Here is a 23,084-nt window from a genome sequence, read left to right on the forward strand (position 1 = left end):
ACAAGTAGCAGTGTCTTTTATTGCCACTCTTTGCCTTATTTCAGTCCTCCTCCCTCTGCTTTCTTTCCTCTGTTCCTCTCAAATTGTACTTATTTTGCTGGTTAGACAAGCAGGGACTGAAAAAGATACAGGGTTTCTGTTTCTACAATTCGTCTATTCTTTTTTGTCTTAAATCTTATTAGTTGACCTCAGTTTTGCAATGCGTATACAGAAATGTTCTTACGGCATCATGTTCACTGGGAATTTTGTTTTGTGTAGGTTTCATTTCTACCTTAACCAGATGACTTGTGCTTATTACTCCAAATTCACTGAGTTGTGTACAAAGCACAATGGATGCTTGTACAGCTGCCATTCTTCAGTTTCAGAAAACAGCTCCACAATAGTCTCTCCTCCAATAATGCATCACTCCTGGAATTAGAGTTAAACCACTGATAGGCTAACCTATCGGCAGATTGCATGTTGTCACTCGGGCAGTGCGTCTCTTGGCTCCAACTAAGGTCAAGATACAATTGAACACTCAAGCTGCAATGATGGCATCAGCCACCGAGGCTTTACCACTGAGGCTGCAGAGATTGAAGGGCTTTATGAGGTGGGTTTCATACCTCAGCCCCAAGCACAGTGTCCATCTCGATCTCCCAGGTACATGCAAGAGGACTGCAGCTCGGCACCACTGTGAAAGCGTGGGCTTTAAAGGAACTCTTGCCACAACTGTTTCCACGAGTGGAATTATAACGACGGACATCCTTTTATGAGTAGGGCTGTCTCATCGGTTTGTGGATGTTATTGCTATGACATACAATTTTAAAGTTGTTACTACCCCCCTTGGGCCTGAGGGCTCATTTTACCAGGGACATGGCTGCATCAGGGAGACGAGTCCACGAGATGTTATTGCAAGAAATACTTTTAAGCCACAAGCTGGGCTTCTCCACGTACAGCACATTTAAGTGGTTCAACTGCCTAGATGTTACTGAGATTGTGATGGTACACGCAGTTCTGGGGGAGAAGCCATTGTGAATCTCATTCCTTAGGGGGGTATTTTCTTGGTCCTCTCTAATCGGTTTGGCACCACTGGTGAGAACAACAGAACAGCTCAATAATTTGACACACATCTGTGATCTCTGGCATGTCCTGAAGCCTTTGTACTGCAAGCGTGACTGGGGTAATATGCATTACTATACAGTAAACACACAGTACACAAATTGTGCACACACTAGATGCATGTTTATTTGGAGAATCCAAAGTGTTCTAAAGAGAGCTGAGCCACATTCTGGCTTTTCAGCAGGGTATAAATCATTTTTGTATAATTTCCCCCATTTACTGTTGGAGCCTTGCAGATGAAGGACACTTAGTCTTGTTTCAATAGCGGTGAATTATTGATAAGCTAATTTCCAATGTGAAATATGGCTTTTTGTGTCACCTCTATGATTAATTGAAGTGTTCTCGTGATTCACCTGCTTCAGCATCTCTGTCAAAGCTGCACACTGAGAAATCATTACCGTGTCCTGACCTCACCTATTTATAAAGTGTGTTATATCCATCAAGTAGTTGTGAACTTAATATATTTTATGAATATATACTGTATATTGATCAATACAGATGAACCTTGGGTATACTTGTGGTCCTGATCTTTTCCACTTCTAGCATTTTATTCGTGATAAGAATTTTTTAAACTTTAACATTTTGGCAGAAGTGTGCATCAACCCTCGAAGAAGGGTTATAGTTTTGTTTGGTTATGTTTTTCCTTATGATCACATCAGAGTGCCTAGCCAAATAGTAGGGGCACTTTGAACAACCTGGGCTGATCAAAACATCATTTAGGGGAAAGTGACTTGAGCAAAGATTCAGCATTTAAAGTGGCCTATTAGGGCATAAAACCTATTAAATAAAGGTTATTGAAGAGGGGGCAAAGTGATACTTCAAAACTTTGGATTCTCCATTTGCTTATGCATATGACAAGTTGTTTAGCTCTCTTAAGATTGTTGTACTTAAGAGTACACAGTAAGGTGGTGAGTTCTGAATTTTACCTGAAAGAAAAGGCTCTTCAAGAAGTTTAATAGTACGCACTGGTGCATTATACTAGGAACAAGTCATTTATCCATTTTCGACAATATTGCACTTGTTATAGTTCACAGTGTTACTTAGTGCTCCAAGAGAGATTCCCAAATGACTTTGAAACAGCCTGCTGATAATCAGTCAGTTATCCATGTGGATTGCTTTAATTGGTGTCTGAACAAGCCTTTTATACAGACAGATCTTTCATTAATATTGCTTTGTGTTTTCTAAAATTCTTGTTTATTAGTCTCAATCTCTTAACTTTTGTAACACTGTAGACACTTGGTTTGGAAGGAAGACTTTACTTTTGCACAATACACACAGCATTCATTATAAGTTGATTGTAAATTATTAAGCAAGTGATTTAAAAGATAATGCAGCATATCCTCACTCCTACTGTTATATAGTTTCATCTTCATGATATGATCATCATGCTGAGGTCTAGTTAAAACATATCTAGGCATTAATCAAGGGCTGTTACCAGTTCTTTTTATTCTTTTTGTCCTTCACTGACACTTAGGTGATGATACGAAACAAGATACCATATAGGAAAAGGAAACTGAAATAAAAAATGTCCCAAGGCAATGCTGCTTATCTGCTGAGTTTGTGTTTTCTACACTATATCTAGACAACTCAGAGCAGGGATACTCAACTTGCTTTGTCCGAGGGCCACTTTTGCAAAATGACAGGAGGCCAAGGGCCAGTCACAGCAGCTCTGCACAGGTCAAGCGCCATAGGAGCGTTTCTAGAAGTTGAGGACATTTAGGGCTTAGCCCATACCTCTGTCAGGTGGCAGGGGATCCTCCCGTGGCACTTTTTGATAAACAAGCTCTATTTTGATGCATTTTAATGCACCCTGGCACCTTATTTACATTTAAAGTGCACAAAAAAATCCCAGTGTGAATAAATGTTTTCACTGTGTATTAGAAAATGGTTGGGGGAGCACCCGGCACTTGCTTACAGGCTAGATTTAGCCCGCAGGCCATAAGTTAAGTATCGGTGATGTAGAGTGTATTGCAATTCTCACAGTATACCAAAGCAACTTGCCACAAAAAGATAAGCTGTGTTCAGAGCTTATAAAGTTTGTTTCATCAGCTTAACCCATGGTTAGCTCCGAGTCACCAGGCGCAGGTAGCTGGTAACACCAGTAGCACTGTTTCAATTGTTATCTCTAGACTTTGAATTCAGATTTAAAACAGCTGTTAAACTTGACTCTTTCTCCAGGTGTCCTGTTACATATTGTTAACAATCAAATGGACTGAGTGCACCAGCGGTCTTCAGTTGTCTCCTACTGTTTTAATAATGGTTCACTGTAGGGACAACTTAAGGAAATTCAGATCTCTTCTAAAGCCAATCCAACAATATATTTACTGTGTGACTAATTTTACTAAAGCATAGAGTTTTGGTTGAGTTCGTTCTTGACACCGTCAAAAACCAGATACATTTTGCACTTGTGTATAAAGCCTTTCTAGTTAACATATTTTTCTTCCTTTAACTCTCACTTAATTATATTGCTTCTTTTCCTCCTCATTTGCAATACATTCCCTCACATAGGGTCAGACTAATGCCAGCGGCAGTGTGACGAGACGCCACATGTGGGAGGCAGTGATGGAGTGACAGAGGTTGTGAGAGGGAGGCAGTGAAAGGGTGAGCGGAGCTGGTACAATCACATGCCTGCTGGGTTGGAAGCGTAGAGTAGACAGCCGGGGAGGAACTGAGAACCTTGCGAGCAGTGTAGGTGTAATCATGGCTCTATTGTAGTGAACAGCTGGGCCTCTGGAGCTGTGAGCAGCAGGAGGCCAGAGCCCGGGCACTGCCCCTGCAAATCACCATGTCTTTAACATTTCTGACAAAATAAGAGCAGAGCATTGTACTCAAAAGTCTGGGGGTTTGCTGTGGCCTTTACCAGATAGAACAAAAAGTCAACTTGACTTCAGATAGTGGAAATAGCATGCCAGAGTCTGACTTTTCTTTCGTTTCTTAATGAATCAACAGGGTGCAGGGCAGACTGTACCCGGTTTTCCGGCCTAGTAGTGGCGGGGTCTCAACATGGCAATATTAGTCAGTGGGTTATTTGATCAGTTGGTCAGTGGGTTAATCAATCTGTCTGATTTATTTCTTTAGAGTTGAGTCACATCTAAACTACTGCTCTTAGTTTCCAAGTTGATTGTCATTTGTTCAGTTCTCAGTGAATATTTTAGTCTGTCTATGAAAATCAGTTAGAATTCAAAATCAGTACAAGATCAGCTTTCATTAAGAATTTAATCAATCTTAAGTATGTTTTGACGTCCCTCAGACATAATGGCATTTCATATCAGTGGTAGAAATGTGTTGAGTGTGTGTTAATCAGGAGGGCTACTTGAATATCCTCATGAAGTGAAAAAAGCAGAGAAAAGGAGAGGAGGCGTGTGCTTCATGGGGAATAAGGACTGGTGTGTCGGTGGGAATGTGAGGTGCTGTCCCAATACTGCTGCGCATCACTGCCTCGCACCGTGCAGAACCAGCGAAGAGTGGAGTTGCTGACCGTGCTAGGGTGGACCAACCATACGGTTGTGAAGTTTGGAATATGTGGATGGTTAAATCATTCCACAACCAGAAACCTTTGGATTAACATTACGATCCAGAAACATCAGCAATTATAAAGCAGCAACCAACAATGTAAGAAGATACAAAAAAAGCACAGAATTACAGTGCACAAGTGAAAGGAGCTGATGGGATCGCAGTCACTGGAGTTGTGCCTGACATTGTTCCATGTGAGAATAGATAGATTGATAGATGAATAGAGCACCCTGCAGTCATGTAAACATACACATTCAACAATAAACACTGTGACAACCAAAAGACCATTTTTCCAGAAATCATGTCACAATCACTGTGGGTCATTCAGGTTCTTTGTCTCTTGTTTTACTTGCATTTATTGGTCAATCTGTCCCAGGCACAATCAACAGAATAGTATACAGAACAGTATTCAGCCAAGCAGCTAATCATCAACGATCTGTAGACAGTTTGCTTAGAAAATCTCAGGTTGAGTATGTGACATTTTCCTTAGCACAAAATCAATACAGTGACTGTGTTGTTACAGATATCATAGATAAGCAAATCCTGAGCAACTGAAGTACTTAAGCATGCAGAGGGATGCTGGATCAGATTAAGCAGGGCAGTATCAGGTCATATTTTGGGTGATAAATTAACTTAGTCAGAGTTTGATTGTCAAAAATGGTAATGAATGTATCCAATATGCACTTAGCAGATGAATAGAAGAATACTAACCAGCTGTGATGGAACTTTGTTTTTCCCCCACGCAAAAAAATACAGGCATTATGGCATAAATTCCAGAGCTGATGGAGACCAATCTACATTTCCTTAGAGAGAAGGAAAAGTGCAGAGTAGAGGTATTGCTTTTGCAGTCTGTTTTTTTTTAATGAGTTACGACGACATGCTACCAATGCAAGATGTTTATAATTTCTTCATAAACCCTTGATCTTTCACATTCAGAGTGATAATGACTATTTTTTTGTAAGGAAAAAAAATGTAGTTTACAATGCTAGAATTTCTTTTTTTATGTTTTTTGCTGTCTGCTCTCACTATGCTTCCAATACTGTAGCACCATACTCCCCTCCAAGAGTTGTGTTTGGGTGATTTGCATAATTTTTTTTAACAAATCATACCCTAATTTAGGGCTTTTAGCTTGTGCACCTGAAGAGCATAATTTGCCTTCACACTGCAGTCTGAGTGAATTTGGCTTCAGTGCTTCCATCATAAGAGTGACGTATAAATGAGTTAAATAGTGTGCAGTTGTTGTTGGACGAAGTACCATCACGCAATTTTGCGACTGCTCCCTCAAGGACTCCCTTGAGCAGAGAGCTGACGTTTAACCACTGGAATCCATTACACTTAAAGCTCCAGGCCTCAGTGGATTTCAGTCCCTGTCATCCCTCAAGGTCCCAGAGACAAGCTGGGCCATGTAGTCCTGAGGTCTGGCCAGCCTTGACTCTCCAGGGCCCCAGAAGTCTCCTTGTCATTTCGAACCTGAAATTTGGTTCACAGGAGACCAGTAGTCTGCTGCTGCCTTCAACCTCAGCAGCAGAAACAGCAGTGCAAACAGCAGTATATTATACAGCAGAGGTGCAGTTAAAAGCAGAGAGGGACTCCCTTTTTTATTAGAGTTGTCTCATGGCTGTTAGTGACATGCTTTCGCTTTCATATGCTTAGGTCTATGCTCTTACTTTCCTCCTCGTCTCTCACTTTCTGTCTTCCTCTTAGCCTTTGTTTTTCTCAGTCTCTTTACATCCTGTAGTATGTATTTTACTGACATGCTTGCCCCTTTTTTTTTAACTTGTTCTCATTCCCAGGTTGTCAAATAGAGACACTTTGTCACATCCCTTTGTGTTTGACAGTGATGCACAGGGCATCCTTTTGCATATCTATGTGACGCACAGCTAAAACACATTGTAACCAGGGGTGTCAATGTTAACGCTGCGATGCAATTAAAGTCCATACATAACTCTTTATTTTGTCGTTTGTTTTAATCATGTTAATTGCTGGCCAACATTCCAGTCTTTAAGAGGCTATACTTGGCTATTTTTCAAAGCTAGAGTGATGATACTGGTATCATCCATCCATCCATATTCTTCCGCTTATCCGGGGTCGGGTCGCGGGTACTGGTATCATATGAAACATAATATATCTTAATGAAAATGGGTCCTATATGTAACCAGAAGTCTCCCCTATATAGACATGCACACTTCATGGTATTCCCCTGCAGTTTTTTGCTGTTATTTGATTCCTAATCAAGACAATCAGAAGAATTGCTTTACCTTGTTTATATGGACTTTATAACTGTTTTGTAATGCAAAATAATGGAATTGAATACGTGATTTTAAAAATTTCATTAATTGCAATTAGTTATTGAAATTCTGCAATTAATCATGATTTGAAAAAAATAATCATTGTTTGACAGCCCTAATTGTAACACTTGGTTAATTTTGGGAAATGGTCAGAGTTAGGTTTGGGCAACAAAACTTCTTGGTTTGGTTCAGAAAAAAAAGATTTTGGGTTACAAATAAAAATGTTTGTTATGCAATGCAGCATGATGTAAATATGTAAATACGCCATGTGAGAGACATCAGAGCCTGTTGACTGTATGTAAATTCTGTAACTTTATTTTAAAATGATGCTGGCTTTTGGTATCACATGGGGCACAAACAGCAGTCTCATTGGTGAAAGTCTAGATTTCTTTGGCCCATCAACCTCCCCTCCCTCCTGCCCCACACGGAGTTTGGCCCCACTCAGACTCTCACAGACAAAGTACTGATGTGAACTGGTTCACATTGGAGTTAGTTGAAGGCCAAGTACATCTCATAAAGAAGCTGAAGGGTGCCTTTTGCTTGATATCCCAAACCTAGAGGCGTTACAAAGTGTCTGTATTTGACAACCTGAGAATGAGGACAGGCAATCAGACTCCTTAACTCTATTCTTACATTAAATAATACTTCCTCACCCTATCGTTACAGAGTTAAAATGGACAAATAAAAAAGCACATATACAGTTGGCACTATAAGTATTTTGACCCTTCATTTATTGCTTGGTACCACCACCATTGGCAGCAATTCTAGGCTCTGCATTGATTAACCTCAGTATCTTTTTAATGTTTCTTCTTTGCTAGTTCATCAGTGTTTTTCATATGGACTGAGTGCACCAGTGGTCTTCAGTTGTCCGTCATGTTTTCATTAGGGTTCACTGTAGGGACACCTTAAGGACATTCAGACTTTTTCTAAAGCCAATCCAACAATGTCCTTACTGTGTGACTTATTGTACTATAGCATAGGGTTTTGGGTGAGTGCATTCTTGAGCAGGTGTTCATCAAGGATCTGTCTCTACCCTTGAGAAGAATCCATCCCCATAGCAAGTACCATGCTTCATTGGAATAATGCTGTATCAACCAGTTGATGAACTGCCTTGTGGCTTTCGCTATGATGGCGCCATGATGCAGAGCTCATTCCAAGAAGTTATATATTTTGTCTCATGAAACCACTGATGTTTGCTGGTTGGCAAGTATCTCTTGGCCTGTTATGTGTTGCTTTTGTGGTGACTTCTATCTTGCGATGCTACAGTAAAGGTCTGATGGATGAAATGCTGCAGTGATGCCGGCCCCTTTGACAGGCTCTGTCATCTCTGTAGAGAAACTCTGCAGCCCTGTTGGATGGCCATTAGGTTCTTGGTCACTTGCCTGACCGATGCTCTTGTTGCTCATTTTCTCTCTTTGGCTACAGAGCCAGCTCTGGGAAGAATCACGGCATTTCCAGACTTCTTCTTTTACATGACGATGCCCACCTGGCTCCTGGGAGCTTTCATTGATTTTGCAACTTCTTGCACTCCTTCATGGATCTTTGCCTTGACACAATTCTATCTTGGACCTCTAAGAGTCCCTTGGACTTTGGGGCTTTCAGGTTTTACTGTAAACTAAGGGACCTTGTTTTTAATGGTGCGTGCCTTTAATTAATGTCCAATCTACTGAATTTCTGCTTTAAATCAACTTCAATAATGATCAAATAAGAGGATCATGAACATCAAAAATCAACTGGTAGTGTAATAGCCAATGATCTAATTACTGAGTTTAGTTTAGTTTATTTATTTGCACATTTAGATTTAAAGAAAGGAGAAAAAAAGGAATAAGAATATAAAACAGTTAACATGTGCAGGTGATGTAGAAACCTACAAAGGGCTTTTCTAAGGACCCTACCTTGAGCAAAGAATAAAATATACTCAAAGTTAAAAAATACAACATGATTCAAAGTAAAATATCAGTTTAAATACATATCTTTAACCTGGTCATCACTACTAAAAAGAAATGAACGGAATGTCAAATAAATCGATATGAAGCAGAAACACAGTAACCACACGAAACAGCTATGATTTATACACTACCAAATCTCCTTTACATCAAACCACTTTCAAGTTTCTTTTTGTGTTAGGACAAAGACATAGAACCTGTTAAAAAGTTTAAGTTCATGTTCCATAATTTGGCTCCACAGTATTTCAAATAGTACTGTCCACTAGACATTTGATACATTGGTAGGTAAAGTTTTTTTGTTTGTCTTGTAGGATAACAATTAACCTGAGAATTGTAGATAAAAAAGTTAAGAGTTTTCTTGTAAGTCTGTTTTCATATATAGCACTTGCAGCATTACTGAAGTATATACTTGAGTAAATTATGTACTTTTGTAGTTCAGAAATAATACATTTCCAAAAATGAATATTGCATTAAGATGCAAGTATGAACACTGAATTAAGGCCAACATTTGAATGAATCCTCAATTAGGTTTATTACACAACAAGGGGGCCAAGTCATCTCCAATAAACATGGCACGCTCTCCCCTTAAATCTCTGTTTCTCTGTCTCTCGCTATGTACTCTGCAGTATGTCTCTCCTCCTCTCCTTCCATAAGTACTAGTTCTCAGAGGGAGAAGAGGGCGATTCCTGCAGTGCACTTCAGATAAGACACAGCAGGGAACTCTCTTCATCCGTCTCAAACTGTCTCACCACTTAACATTCTGCCTCCCATGGGAAATAGCCCTCATTTATTCAAAAGCTACAAAGCACTGTCAAGGCATACATGCAGGAATATGAGCCATGGCTAAGCAATTGGCTTTTGCACTTGTGAAGGAATAGGTAGTGACTCGTACAGTGCTTCTCAAACTAGCATGCAGCAGTACCAGTTCAGCAGCCACTGGTCTCGCCAGGCCTTGCTGGGCATTGTTTATAATGTGATGCATTTATGGAGGAGCAATTGGACAGTCTTGTAGGATAATAAAAACAAAGGGATTCACTGCTTTGCATTTTGCGCCTGGTCACCCACATTGACTTGTAATCGGCATCACACGGGTCCAATCAATGGCCTGATGGCGAGGCTATTGAGACCCAGTGGAAGGTACAAAAGGCCAAGTAGATGACTGTATGTCTGATGGATCTGTGGGCTCTGATTACCAGACTGTGGTGTGCACTTTGTAGGTTTAAACTCTGGAATGCAGAGAAATTCATCATGAGTTGCTGAACATCCAAAGCAACTGTTTAAATGGGTTGCTTTATTGCTTTTCTCTTCGTAATGAAATGCACCACTTATCCAAAGGGAGCATTTTGACCTTCAGGGGGATAAAGGGAAAACAAGATAAGCATGAAAAAGGTGAATGGGTAATGGTTTTGTTGTGATTCTGTTGGTAGGCAGTCTAATAGCAGCTCAAAGATGATCTACACCTGCACACAGCCAAGCCGCACACCTCTGAAGTACCACACTGGCACGCTGACACATACTGCTGAGAGTTGGTCATCTGTGCTCCTCAGCAAGGCTTTGAACTGTTGTTGCTTGAACTGCTTTGAACACCGTGGTACTGTCAAATCTGGGAGATCAAAACTGGTGTGTGTGTGTGTGTGTTTACTTATTTGAGTGTGTGACGTTATTTACCAAACCTTGTGGCATTTGACACTGGGAGGTGTTAATGAGTCATTGTTTCAAAGGCTGCTGTGTAGAGAGAGATAGAAACTGGCATGCTTTAGGGGAGGAACAGGATATGTAATATCACACACTTTCGCACACATCCAGATCGCATCCTCTTTCCAAAAAGAGACACACACACACTCACCTAATGCTCAACTATCAAACTGCTTCCTTGACATCAAAGCAAAGTTGATAAAGCAGACACCCATGCCAGGCACACATACAGGTATACAAGTCCACACACACAAGCAAGCACAAGTAGGAATATTTGATTTGAATTTGATTTAGTGTATTTTTATCCATATAATTTGTGCCTGCACTCCAGTGTCATGCTGCAGGCTGAGGGGCACCTTCTTTACAGGTGTTTCCAGTCCTTGACAACTTGACAAGCATAATAAATATATCAGAGAAATGCAGCTTAGATGTTTATTCAAATGCAGTTATTGTTGTGGAGGAGTGGATGAGTAACTCTGCTCCTTCAATCCGCAACTGACGCTGAAGTTTGATTCAGCTGTACTTTAAGTGCTGCAGTCGAGCCTCTTAGTGACCGCAGGATAACAGAGTATTGCAAACTGACCGCCTTACCAAAGAGGCTATTAAAGATGAAGGATGCAGATTTTCTTGAAAGGAAAACTTGTACAGAGGTGATTCCTCTCAATCACCACTTATGACCCTATTGAAGTGTGTGGCGGTTTGTTTATTTATTTGCGGAGACTCTGCCCTCTGCCCGTATTTTCTGTATGTTCTTCTAATTTTTTGTGTTCAGGACATTTATAGGCATGAGGTCAGAGCTTTATAAAAAGGTAGCAACCAGGTGCCAGTCTGAATGCAGCAGGCATCCAAGAGACATAGCGCCAAAAGATAGGATATAAAAAGAGAATAGAGACATGACAGTGTATGTTGGTGCTCCAGAAGCATAAGCAGTCACTCACTCGGCTCTAGCTACATTGAGAGAGAAATCTAATTGCAGCAGTGGACTAAACCATTTGGTACCTTTAAGGGATGAGAGGGGCCTTAGAGAGCTTTCACTATTGTTTTTTTCATGCAAAGTTCAGTCTTTCAGCCAGTTTATTCAGACTACTTTAATTAATGGCACTAATTGCTTTTTTGAGGGCCCCCTCCCATTGGAGCCCTGGGTCGACAGTCCCAAAATTTTGAAGACTTTTCACCAAGTTGCTGGTGCACAATTTATGATTTTTCTAAAAACAAAGCTGTAAATTTATAGAATTTATATAATGCATTTATTTGGTAAATTCTGTTTTTCTGTTTTAATGCTTAAGTTAAGCCTGATCTTGCCTTATAGATGAAAGATCCAAACAATGAGGCTTCCAGCTTATTAATTAACCACTGGTTTCAAATCCCTACTGGGAATCAGCTAGTACCAAAAGCCCAGGTATCATGTTGGGATTGAAAAAGTCAGATCATGTATCTCAACAGCCACTGCCTTTCCCACAGCACTAACATTTAACTTAAGAATGGGTGTTGGATTTTGGAGGTTTACCCATCTAAGATCTAAACTGGCAGGGAAATTCACTGATATACAGCTATTCTGCTTTAAAATCCTCTTATTTTAATCTAAAATACATGAACTTTCAACACATACCTCTCAGGAATAACCTGTAAATGTGTCTGCAAACATCAGAGGACACAATGGGGGTTCCAGCTCCAAGGTTGAGTAACTGAGCCCTGTGATATCTGTTGCTCTCTCTGGCATCTGTTGCTCTCCTCGTACTCCCCTTGCAGCTACACTACTCGGATCCCTCTCCTTTTTCTGTCCCTGGATCCCCATGTGGCTCTCTGGCCTAATCTGGTTAGACAGACCAGTTTCCAGTGCTGCTCATGCATGTGTAGAGACCAAAGGGAGAAAGTTAAAGGAAGTAAATTGAGCGAGAAGAATGGCAGAAGCAGGGAGACTGAAGAAGAGTGTGTGCAGCAACTGCATTGTAAAGTCATGTAGACAGAGGTGGTTTGCCTTATCCTGTTGTTATGTTTTTCTGTTACCTTGGTGATGGCAGCAGGTCATTAAGTCTGAGGGACACAAACATTTTTCTGCACAAATAGGTGCACGCATATGTCCACAGCCACTGTCTCAATCCACATGTTCTGTCCAAGCAAATGTACACACGTTCTAAGCCCAGAATTCACACACAAACACACAGAACTTGGACTCTGACACACCAAGACACTAGCACATGGTAGCATGAACACATGCAAATACACCTTCACACTCCCCTGACACCTGAGCAGACAGACTGCAGGGTCAACTGCTCTCTTACTGTGTCACTTTAACTCTGGCTCAGGGCCCAGCTCTGTCTAACACCATGACCTCCCCATGTGGTCTCGCTCTCCCCAGGCAGTAAACAAGGCCACACACTCTGGACTGTGTGTGTGTGTGTGTGTGTGTGTGTGTGTGTGTGTGTGTGTGTGTGCGCGTGTGTGCGCAGTTGAATGTGTGAGAGACAAAGAGAGGGAGAGAACGGGAACTTACATACGTTTCTTTCCAGTAACACACCTGGAAAACCTCCGTCCTTCAGTTCAAACTTTTTTCTTGCATCTGTAGGCATTTCTTATTTATTGCATGTGTGTGGCTGTTTTTAGATGAAATTCCAATTCATGAGGATGTTCCTTAAACTTACAGCTGCTCTGCAAAACCTGAGGACTCTGTTTCTTTATATGGCCTCCTCTTCTATTCCCACTTACTAGGTTTGGACACTGACCATGACAAAAAAACAGTACTCTGATATGGCATCGCATAGCCTTTCTGCCCAGCTGATATTTCTTAACTCTCAGCTTTTAGATACAAAAGGCAGTTTTGGAAGGCAACACAGATAGGCAAGGCTTATATTTAGTGACAAGGTGCCACAAATATTTTTTTGACAATAGGATATCCTCATGCAATTGAAGGTGCACTATTGTGAGGGTAAAATCTGTTTTTATCAGGGGGAGTCGCAAAGTGAAGCTGCAACAGATATACTGCCTAACTGAGAATGTCTACATGCACATGCCCTTATTCCACAAAAACGATAATATCTGTGTACATGTCCAATGAAAATGAATATTCGGGCAAACGCTTCTGTTTACATGCAGCTGTGCATGTTCAGAATAACATGCTCTATTACGCTGTTTATCACATCAAAATATGGAGAAGTAGAACATCTGAAGCTGCTTGTCATTTTGCTTCTTTGCATCAAAATGGGATTTTTTCACAGTGGCAGACCTGTTGGACTCCCTCTTCCCTTCCTTCACCCTCTTGAAAAGCCTAATGCTGCTCTACAATTTGGAGCCACCTAAGAATTGCTGAGTCAGCCTTTTGGCCAGCAACCAATCACAACTAATCGAAGCAGCCATCTTTGCTTTTATATATCATTATTGACCCAGAATATATTGTTATTTGCACTCATAATTTGGGGGAAGTTGCTGCAGGGAAAGAATATGCACATTCACAATCACAGTTGGGACACTGTGTCCTGAAAATGATGACTAAATTAAAGTCTAATCTTTGGCAATGTGGTTAGATAAGTTATAAGTTCAGTCTCTGCTTAAGCAGTAGTATAATAGTATTGATCCTGAACAATTCTTACTGTAATAAAGAGATTCTACTACAGTATAAATCAGTGCTAAAGGTTGTGTGTGTGTGTGCTGTCTTTTAGAACACACCGGTGGGAAGATCAGTGTTCATGGTGAACGCAACAGACCCCGACCAGGGCACCGGAGGCAGTGTTCTCTTCTCCTTCCAGCCGCCCTCTCCTTTCTTTTCCATCGACGGGGCCCGAGGCACCGTCACTGTCATCAAACCCCTGGACTATGAGACAACCTCAGCGTACCAGCTTACCGTCAACGCCACGGTCAGCACACACATAACAGAAATTTTCTGTCTACATTAACACAGAGCCAACACACAATGCATACTGAACTTTTCTTTCTGTTTTTATCAGGATCAAGACAAAGTGAGACCTCTGTCCCGGCTTGCAAACTTAGCTATCACCATCACTGATGTCCAGGATATGGACCCCATTTTCACCAATCTGCCCTACAGTACCAACATAGAGGAGGATGTTCCCCTGGTCAGTACAGTCCCGCCTGACATCACACTGCCACAGCATTCATGCAGCTTTTATTTGAAATGCTGTAATCTGTCCATTCCTTCCCCTGCCATCCTTCTCTGTTGCCAACATGTTCCACTTATTTCTCACCTCATCGCTCATCCCCAGCTCTTCCTGTCCCATGTTCTAACTCCTCTTTGATTATTCAGGAGGTGTTTGGAGCAGGTGCAAGAGAAATATGGTTAGAAATCAGGATCTATTATAGAGTTATTATCAGGGTGGTATGTCTTGACTCTCATCCTCCTTCCTGGAGCCCCCCCTCAGGAACCTACACACATCCAAACTCTGCCTCAGGCCCCTACATACAGCACTGCAAGAGTAGGAGACTGTAATTACTGTGGGAGATTTACAGTCCTGCTTCAGGGATGTGAGGCCGCTAGCAAAGGTCACTGGGGCTATAGGATTTATCTCACCATGCTTCCTCATGTGCTCGTACCGCTGCATGTGTGTGAAGTATGAAGTCTTTGCATTGTGCCAAGTGCTAAGCAGTGGAGTCTCCTCATGACCTTACCTTTGTCTTTATTGCAAGTTGCTTTGTAATGGGTATCTAATACACCGAATGTCTGTTTCCCTGTACACCATTATGTTCACTCCCCTGACTCAGCCCTCTAAACTCAGTTCCCAGGTGGCTAATGGTCCAGCTATTGATGTTTCCACTCGTAGAGAGGGAATTGCACACAGGGGCATAATACTGTCCATCCTTATTTCTGTTCTCTCTCCCTCTATCTCTATCAGTTTTATTCCACCTCTCCCAAAATCTCACCCAACCCAGCAACCCCCCAGACTCAAACACCCACCCGCACAGCACCTCGCCCTCCCTCCCTCAGCCTGCACGCGCTGTAGTAGAAATGTCAAGTGCTACATTTGCATGCATATTAACGGGGCGTGACGGAGTCGACGCCCGGTGTCTCCCTGACTCTCTGATTCATCAACTGTCACCAGGAAGGTCACAGCAGGAGGGAGAGGAGGGGGAGCTGTGAGGGGGCAGAGAGAGAGAGAGAGAGAGAGAGAGAGAGAGAGAGAGAGAGAGAGAGATGTTGGGGTGAAATGAGAAAAAGGTGAGAGGAAAAAGTTAGATGACGAAATAAAGAGGAGAGAGTTAAAAAAGAGCGGCATTACGCTGGATCACAAAGTTGACACTGGTGAGTGGATTCCAGATTTCTCACAGCAGCTGAGCAGCGTTAAGCCTCAGTAATACTGCCTCAGAGTGTTGTAGCTCTTGCCTCTAACAGTAGGGGGCAGTGTATAATCCTATTACAGCAAGGCTATGGGAGGAGGTCACGGCAGGCATGCAGCCAAAATCTGTTGCCGAGCCCCTTTGACCCCACAACAGATAGAGACAGGATAACAACAGTGTTTAAAGTGAGACAGAAAGACATAGAAATACAGGCCAACAATGCCACAGCGCGCGCACACACACACAAACACACACACAAACACACACACTCACTCACACACACTTCCGATGCCCTCATGTGCGATTCTAACAGGCATGTGTCATTTCCATTAGGCTGTGTTGGGTGGTGATAAGCTGAGGGCGTACAGTGACGGAACGAGTGTCAACTGTTCTCAAGGTCCGTGACATTTACACGTAAAGGGATATCAAACTTGGATCCCTGTCATAGGTCATTTCTCAAAGGTGTGAGTGCGCACACACTCACACGCATGCAAACTCTCCCCCTCTATATCTGCCTCTCAGTTCCTGTTTGTTTCTCTGTGTCTGTCTCTCTCTTTTTCTCCAGCCAATCAACCCGTCATCCGTGGAAAACTTTGACAAAGGAGTAGAAGAAAATATTTTCTTTTTTCAGATGAAATCACAGGGCAGGGTTTTTCAGCTGTTATAGCTGTGAATCCATGCTGCTTGGACTGACGTTTAAGCTCCTTCTAGGACAAACACAATTTGGCTGTCAAATCAATGAGGAGAAAGAGAGAAGAGGAGAATGGGTTGGGGGGTAATGCACTGTATAGCTTGAAATGAAAGGATGAAGAGGGTGGGGGGTGGCTTTGGTTTGGGGAGATGTGCTGGTGTGTGTGTGGGAGTGTTTGTGTTTGCAGGAGAGGGGATTGTATCTTTGATGGTTGATTGAACATATTCCACTTGTGTGGACAGCTCGAGAATATTGCTCATATTAATTCTGCATCACTTCATCTCCTCACTCGCTCTCTCTGTTCCTTATTTCTCTCCTAGACTGTTCCTAAATCTTCTGTGTGTGTGTGTGTGTGTGTGTGTGTGTGTGTGTGTGTGTGTGTGTGTTTCCCTCTCAGCCAGTGATTGGTGTGAATCAGTCTCTCTAAAAGGCTTGTAATTGATTCTGCTGTAATTGGTCAATGACAGGAGATGCTTTGGCAGAAATGGAGCATAAACACGCCTAAGACACAATTTGCAGGATCAATGGGAGGCAGCTTCTTGGGTGTGAGCGAGAGAGCTAAGGGGGATGAGTGAGGGAGCAAAGGAGGGTTGGAAAAGGAGAGAAGGAAGGAAAAGGGGAAGCAGGGAGGGTCCCTCCATCTCTCACTGCAGCACAGGGGTTTTTAAGTATCACCACCGTGTCTGATTGAGGCACGAAGGCTGGGAAAGCTCAGCGGATCAAAGACTTTTCAAACAGCTTTTGCTCTCTTTCTTTTTCTTTTTTTCATTTTTTTCCCAACTGTCATACTGTGGTTTTGTCGAGTTGTAGACGCTTTTGCACCATCTGAGAGTTTTGAGACAATGAAAGGAGAAATAAAACCTGATGAAATGCTAATAAAACACACAATAATGAAAAAAAAAGTTTTTGATTTGCCTGCTGTGATGCTGTTTGCCTTTTTGTTCACTGTTTTTTCCCTTTGAGTGGAAATACAGTGCTCTTATGTTTCAGAATAATTTGCTGTCTTTATGAGGCAAAAGTGCTCATTCATGGTCTTCTCTGAATAAGGAGTATCTGACTGAGAAATATTGTGTCTTCAAGTTGATGCTTCAGTTACAGATTTCACTGATTCATGCCATCTTGCAGTCTAACAGTATGTTTTTGTGTGTGTGTGTGTGTGTGTGTCTGCAGGGATACGAAGTGCGCAAGATAACAGCCATTGACCAGGATCTCGGCCGACCGAGAGGCATCGGCTACACCATCATCTCAGGTCTGAGCCACATAATCAATCTGACATCCACAGCACAGAGAGGGGAAATCGATCACTTCTTATCATAATCCCACAGCAATAATAGACAAGTCTCATCAAGCACAGCAGTCAATAACAGCAGAGAGCGGCCTGAGAATTGGAGAATAGGCTCGACCATAAGCAGTTATTAATCACTGTTGGGTGCCGTTGTGCGGAAGTCAGCCCTCATTTAGTGTTATCATTCACCAGTTGGCTCCTGCCATCAAAACAGGATTATGGTTTGTCAGAGTGACAGACTTAACCTTCAGCAGAGGAGTGTGATCTCATGATTTTCTGTTGTTGCTGGCTTGTGTTGTTTGATTGTTTTATTAGATATGTCTTACAAGCAGTGTGGGAAAAGGGTGTCGAGATAAAGAGTCAGTGCTAATGACGGCCATACGGGGCGTCCTCCTACAATCCATAACTGTTACTATACCTGAGAGTTTCACTTGAAAGGAGAAGAGAGGAAGCCGCAGTTTGCAGGGTGCTGATAAGGTTATAGCAGTGATCCTGCTTTAATACTCCTGAAGAATTTTCTTACCTCTGCCAAGGATGTGATGTTTGTGCCTGCCAGTTACTTTGTCTGTCGGTCTGCCAGGAGGATATCTCAAAAACTCAAAACGGATTTCCATGAAACTCTGTGGACAGATTTACCTTGGGGCAAGGAGCTTTAAGTTAGATTTTGGTGTTGATCCATATCTGGGATTGTCCCTATTAAGTATCTTATTATTTAGCATTATCTATGTAATGACATGAAAAACAGAAATGATTCCAAATCCCTTTGGTAAGTTTGCAGGATGTAGAAATCAATTTAATTAAACTTTTAATGACAGAAACTGTGTTTTGAGGAATAACAGCGCGTAGGAAATGCCTGTAGTGGTGATGGAGGTATTGTTTTATGCATAGTTGTCTGTCCATGCTGTACAGGGATGTTTACAAACACACACATTTGCACTGTTTTACTCTCAGCCTTTTTACTAATGTTACTTTCTGAGGGTTTTGCGTGTTTCCTTAGTGACAAGATTTGAGCTTAAAACACTCCACTGTTCTGAATTTCCAATCCTGTGAAACCACTGTGGAGATTGTGTTGAACCTATATGAACTGATGAATGCGGCCACACTGAAGTGAATGATACAATGAAAAGGAGACATATAAGCAAGAAGAGAGAAGAGGACTACCTGTAGTGGGACACACATAGTGTACATGCACTGTAGTGTTGTCATTGTAACTAGATTACTCAAAACTGAGATTAATACAGCTGTCATGTTCACACTGTAACAAGGTTACTCACAGTAAGTCTGTAATGGAGCAAGCATAACTCAGTTAACACCGCTCAGTAAAATGACAATTACAATCCTCTCTATTACTCCTACTGTAGTTTCTGTGTCGCACCATCTGATTATTTTTTGTGTTAATTATTTTGCACATAAAGGTCAGAGGGGTAAAAGGAAATTGTATCTTTATGACAACAACAGATCCTTCTCAATAGTAACTTGACTATCAACTACTTCATGTAAACTCAAATAATTGTGAAATAATTAAATTTGAATTCTTGTGACTAATCTGTGTGTGTCAGAGCCGCTGAATGGGCTTCATTAAACACCAGTGGGTACGCAGAAATCTGTGCTCGAACCGTTAAACGTTTTACTCACAGATTTGAAAATCATCAGTATTTTCTTACACACAAAGGCCTGGCTGGCTTTGACAATGTGAATGCACACCTTTTAACTAAATGCATAAAAACTGGGTGTCCCAGTCCTAGATTACAATGGTATGTATGAGAATGACCATATGTAAAATGTCAGTTTTTTGTTTTTGTTTTTTTTAATATACGTGGTCTGTGATGATTAGCTACTACCGCCATTAAATTCTACATATGTAAAAGGTATATAAAAGATTCTGATCTACCTCCAAGTAAGTGTTAAGATATCTGGCCTTGTTGAAAGATATTGCCGTCCATGCCTTCAGGAGAGAGCGCGTCTTCAGAGACTGATATAACGTGTTTAAAGAGATCGATTAACGGCTTATCAGCTGTTTGCGATTGCCAGGAAATCACTAATGTGTGCAAAGAAACAACTTAACTGCTTTCTCCATGATGCACCGCTAGGCCAATGTATTTTCTTATATTGTGAAATGGTGGCATAGCGGCATGCTGACTGCAAATAGTGGCCTGTGTGCCTGTCAGTTTAGAATGAGTCTCATTCAGTAAGTGGTCTGTTTGCTTACCTCTCCCCCTCCATATTACTATTAAGATTAAAAACAACATTTTTGGCTTGGCAGCCTTCACACTGATATAATACTGCTTTAACACCCCTGTAAGGTGTTCATTTTCATCTCAATCATGTTTCAATCCTGAAGGACGAGCAACCCCTCAAAGATCCTTCAGGTCTGAAACACTGATCTGTGTGTTGGAAAAGAACACCAGTTGGGAGGATTACATTGCGTAGACTGTATCCTTTAAACTCTGCGTGCCCCCGTCAAGCCCAGAACGGCCAGGATGGAAGAACATCGGTGCCTCCAGTATTGCCAGCTGGCTGATAAGGGCTGGCACTGTCGCACCATGGGAATTTTGGGTGATGAAGATATTCATTGTTTTGCCATCTGCTGAGTCACTGCCTGACCTCACTGCTGAACGAAGGAATTTGACCCCCGTGTGTGCATGCACGCATGTGAGCTTGTACACAGTCATGTATTATTTGTGAATGTCTGTGCTTCAGTGCATGTGTGCACAGTCCAGAGCCCAGCCCACTTCTTCATGGAGCTCACTATAAACACTTTGCTCCCATTCACTGCACACACCTACTTAGTCTTACTTACCATCTGCTGCCACATGTTGTATTGTTGTGTGTGTTGTGTTTGCTGCAAAGTTGAAGGGCTGAGTTAAGCTCTAGAGGAGAAGAGCATTAAAAAGACATTAATTAGGTGTTGCGATGTATTCCCAGTCGTTGCAAAATCAAGAGTTATAGCACCGCGCTAAGCCCTTATGGAGATGGAGCCTGTAGGCTTGATAAAATCATTATAAGTTTGATAGATAATGAAAGTTGAAGGGTGATGCAGTGCCAGTAGATAAAGGTGGGAGGGTAAGGTTGTCAGATGATTTTCTATGCGTGTGTTTGTGTGTGTGTGTCTGTGTGTGTGCGCGCGCTTTGCTTGTACATGTGTATTTTCCCATATGTCTCTGTCTATCCAGGCTCATGTGCTCTGCTGCAGTCAGATTAGTGTGAGGGAGCGCTTGTTTGCAGACTTAAGTGTGACTCCACACAACGCCTTCCCGCTCCTCGCCCCGAGTGTCCTCAGAGAGTGCGGCTCACTCCTGCGGGACTCGTCTCATTAGTTCAGTAATTAAGATAAACGAGGTTTTAATTGCAGCTGTGATTTATGCTAATGATTGTGGGACTCAAGATGAGGATTTCCTCTCCCTCCTCCAATCAGAGGGCGGATCTGGGATTTGATGTGTACAAGAGATAGCATCACAGCAGCGCTCTGCCTCCAATGTTGCAGTTGTTATTGTTTGTTGTGATGGAGGAGATTCGGCGGGGCGGTTCTGATGGTAAATCCCCGGCCCACAGGGTATGATGTATCCCTTATTGGACCTCTGACCTACTGGTCTCATTATAAATCAACGGCTCTGAGCTTACTATGATCACAGCTCCCTGAAAGCTTTCTACTGATTGTACTTTCAGACCCAAAATGTTCCAACAAAAACAAACCATGAAAAGAAGAATTTTAGTACATGCTCTTAGTGGCTGTTGCCTTAAACAAACACACATAAGAGAGGTGATATTGATTTAATGACCTTTTAATGACCTAATATACATCATTGTAGAAGTGGTGCAATTGCTTCTTATATTTCCTTGTCCTGTAAACAGGGATACCCAAATGTGCTTCTACTGCCTAATGATGTAAACGGCTGCACGTCTCAATTGCGATTTACAGTATAATTGTCAAAGCCTAAAGACCAGCTTAAAAGCTCCATTAACTATGGGTTGTGGGCTTGCAAAACTATTGAAACATGGAAGATAAAAATAAGTTTTTCACTTCTAATCCACCAGTAATCATTGTGAGTATGCCCTGGTATTGCCGAGAGGCATGCTGAACCAGAATTAAATCATAGGTGCAAGAGATTTTTTTTGATTAATGAATGTGTAATTTTTGCAAGCCTTTTTATCTGAGGAAGCTTTGCAGAGTCACTGACAAATCATTATTGATCGGACAAACGCTGTAGAGGTGCTCTGGCAATTATCACCATTACCGAGCTCTCTCCTGGCACTGCTAATGTTCAGCCGAATATTTCATTTGTGATCTGACTAAAATGGAAGAAGTCTCTGTGTGTCTGTTCTTCAATTTTCTCAACAATAATTGTTCAGATTGACTTCACATATGGTTGGTGTATTGCTGAGGACACAAGGAAGTGCAGTGCCCAGTACAAGCTCTTGAGATCTACGGGCAGGGTGGAGAGTATCAAAATGTAATAGTGTTTTGTATTTGAAATACAAAATATAGTGCATGTATTTCATTGCAGTTACAGTTTAAAGTTGTGGTCTTTTGAAGTAATCTATCCCAATACGTTACAAATGACATTTTAGGGCATGTACTTAATTATCTGTAGTGGAATACACTTTAAAAGCCACCCTCCCAACACTGTCTGTGGGACATATTTGTTAGTAATGTTATGTACACACTGTTTGATGTATTGAGAGAGGAGCTCTTTTAACTGTTGTACAGCTGGATGGCATGCTCAGTACATCTCACTTGTCACGGCCCATTCAAGAACAGATGAAGAAAGAGATGTTACATTGTAGCAAACTCACATATTTTGAGCATCAGCGATTTAACTTCCAGAATGAACTCTTTTATTCCTAGATACAGCCTGGCTTTGACTGCACTGAGCCCATGAAAACAGTCATAGTATAGTATGTCATCCAAAATAGCATGAAAAAGTCATTGTATAATATGTTGTCCAAAATAGCATAAATATTCATGTAAGACACTGGACTCAAATGACGCATGTACTCTAGCATCGTGAGGGGACACAGCTATGTCATGGCAGGTGTATTGCTCAGAACCCAACGAAGTGCAGTGGCGAGTGTGAAGTTGTTTGCATGAGCATATCTTGAGAAAGCTTCAAGCACCAATACTGGAGGTCAAACAATCGGTCCGTTCCCAAAAGGCATGCTTTGAATGGCGACTGCAGAAGTTAAATCTAAATGCTTTTCCCCTTGTCTGAAACTCTCTCATCTAAAAGGACTAAACATTATCCATGTAACAAAAAAGGGGATCTTCCCTTCATTACATTTTC

The 23,084-nt window shown here is 41.7% G+C and overlaps 1 protein-coding gene across 1 annotated transcript in view; it reads left to right on the forward strand.

Annotated features, from left to right (window-relative positions):
• Positions 1-23,084, forward strand: part of cdh23 (cadherin-related 23) — a 227,593-nt gene that overhangs the window by 60,662 nt on the left and 143,847 nt on the right. Inside the window, exons 6-8 of the mRNA XM_042501637.1 lie at positions 14,197-14,391; positions 14,482-14,610; positions 17,688-17,766. Of these exons, the coding sequence (XP_042357571.1) occupies positions 14,197-14,391; positions 14,482-14,610; positions 17,688-17,766 (403 nt within the window). The remainder of the gene's footprint in view (positions 1-14,196; positions 14,392-14,481; positions 14,611-17,687; positions 17,767-23,084) is intronic.

This window comes from Plectropomus leopardus, chromosome 15 (assembly GCF_008729295.1).
Source record: "Plectropomus leopardus isolate mb chromosome 15, YSFRI_Pleo_2.0, whole genome shotgun sequence".
In the NCBI taxonomy this organism is placed as follows: Eukaryota; Metazoa; Chordata; class Actinopteri; order Perciformes; family Serranidae; genus Plectropomus; species Plectropomus leopardus.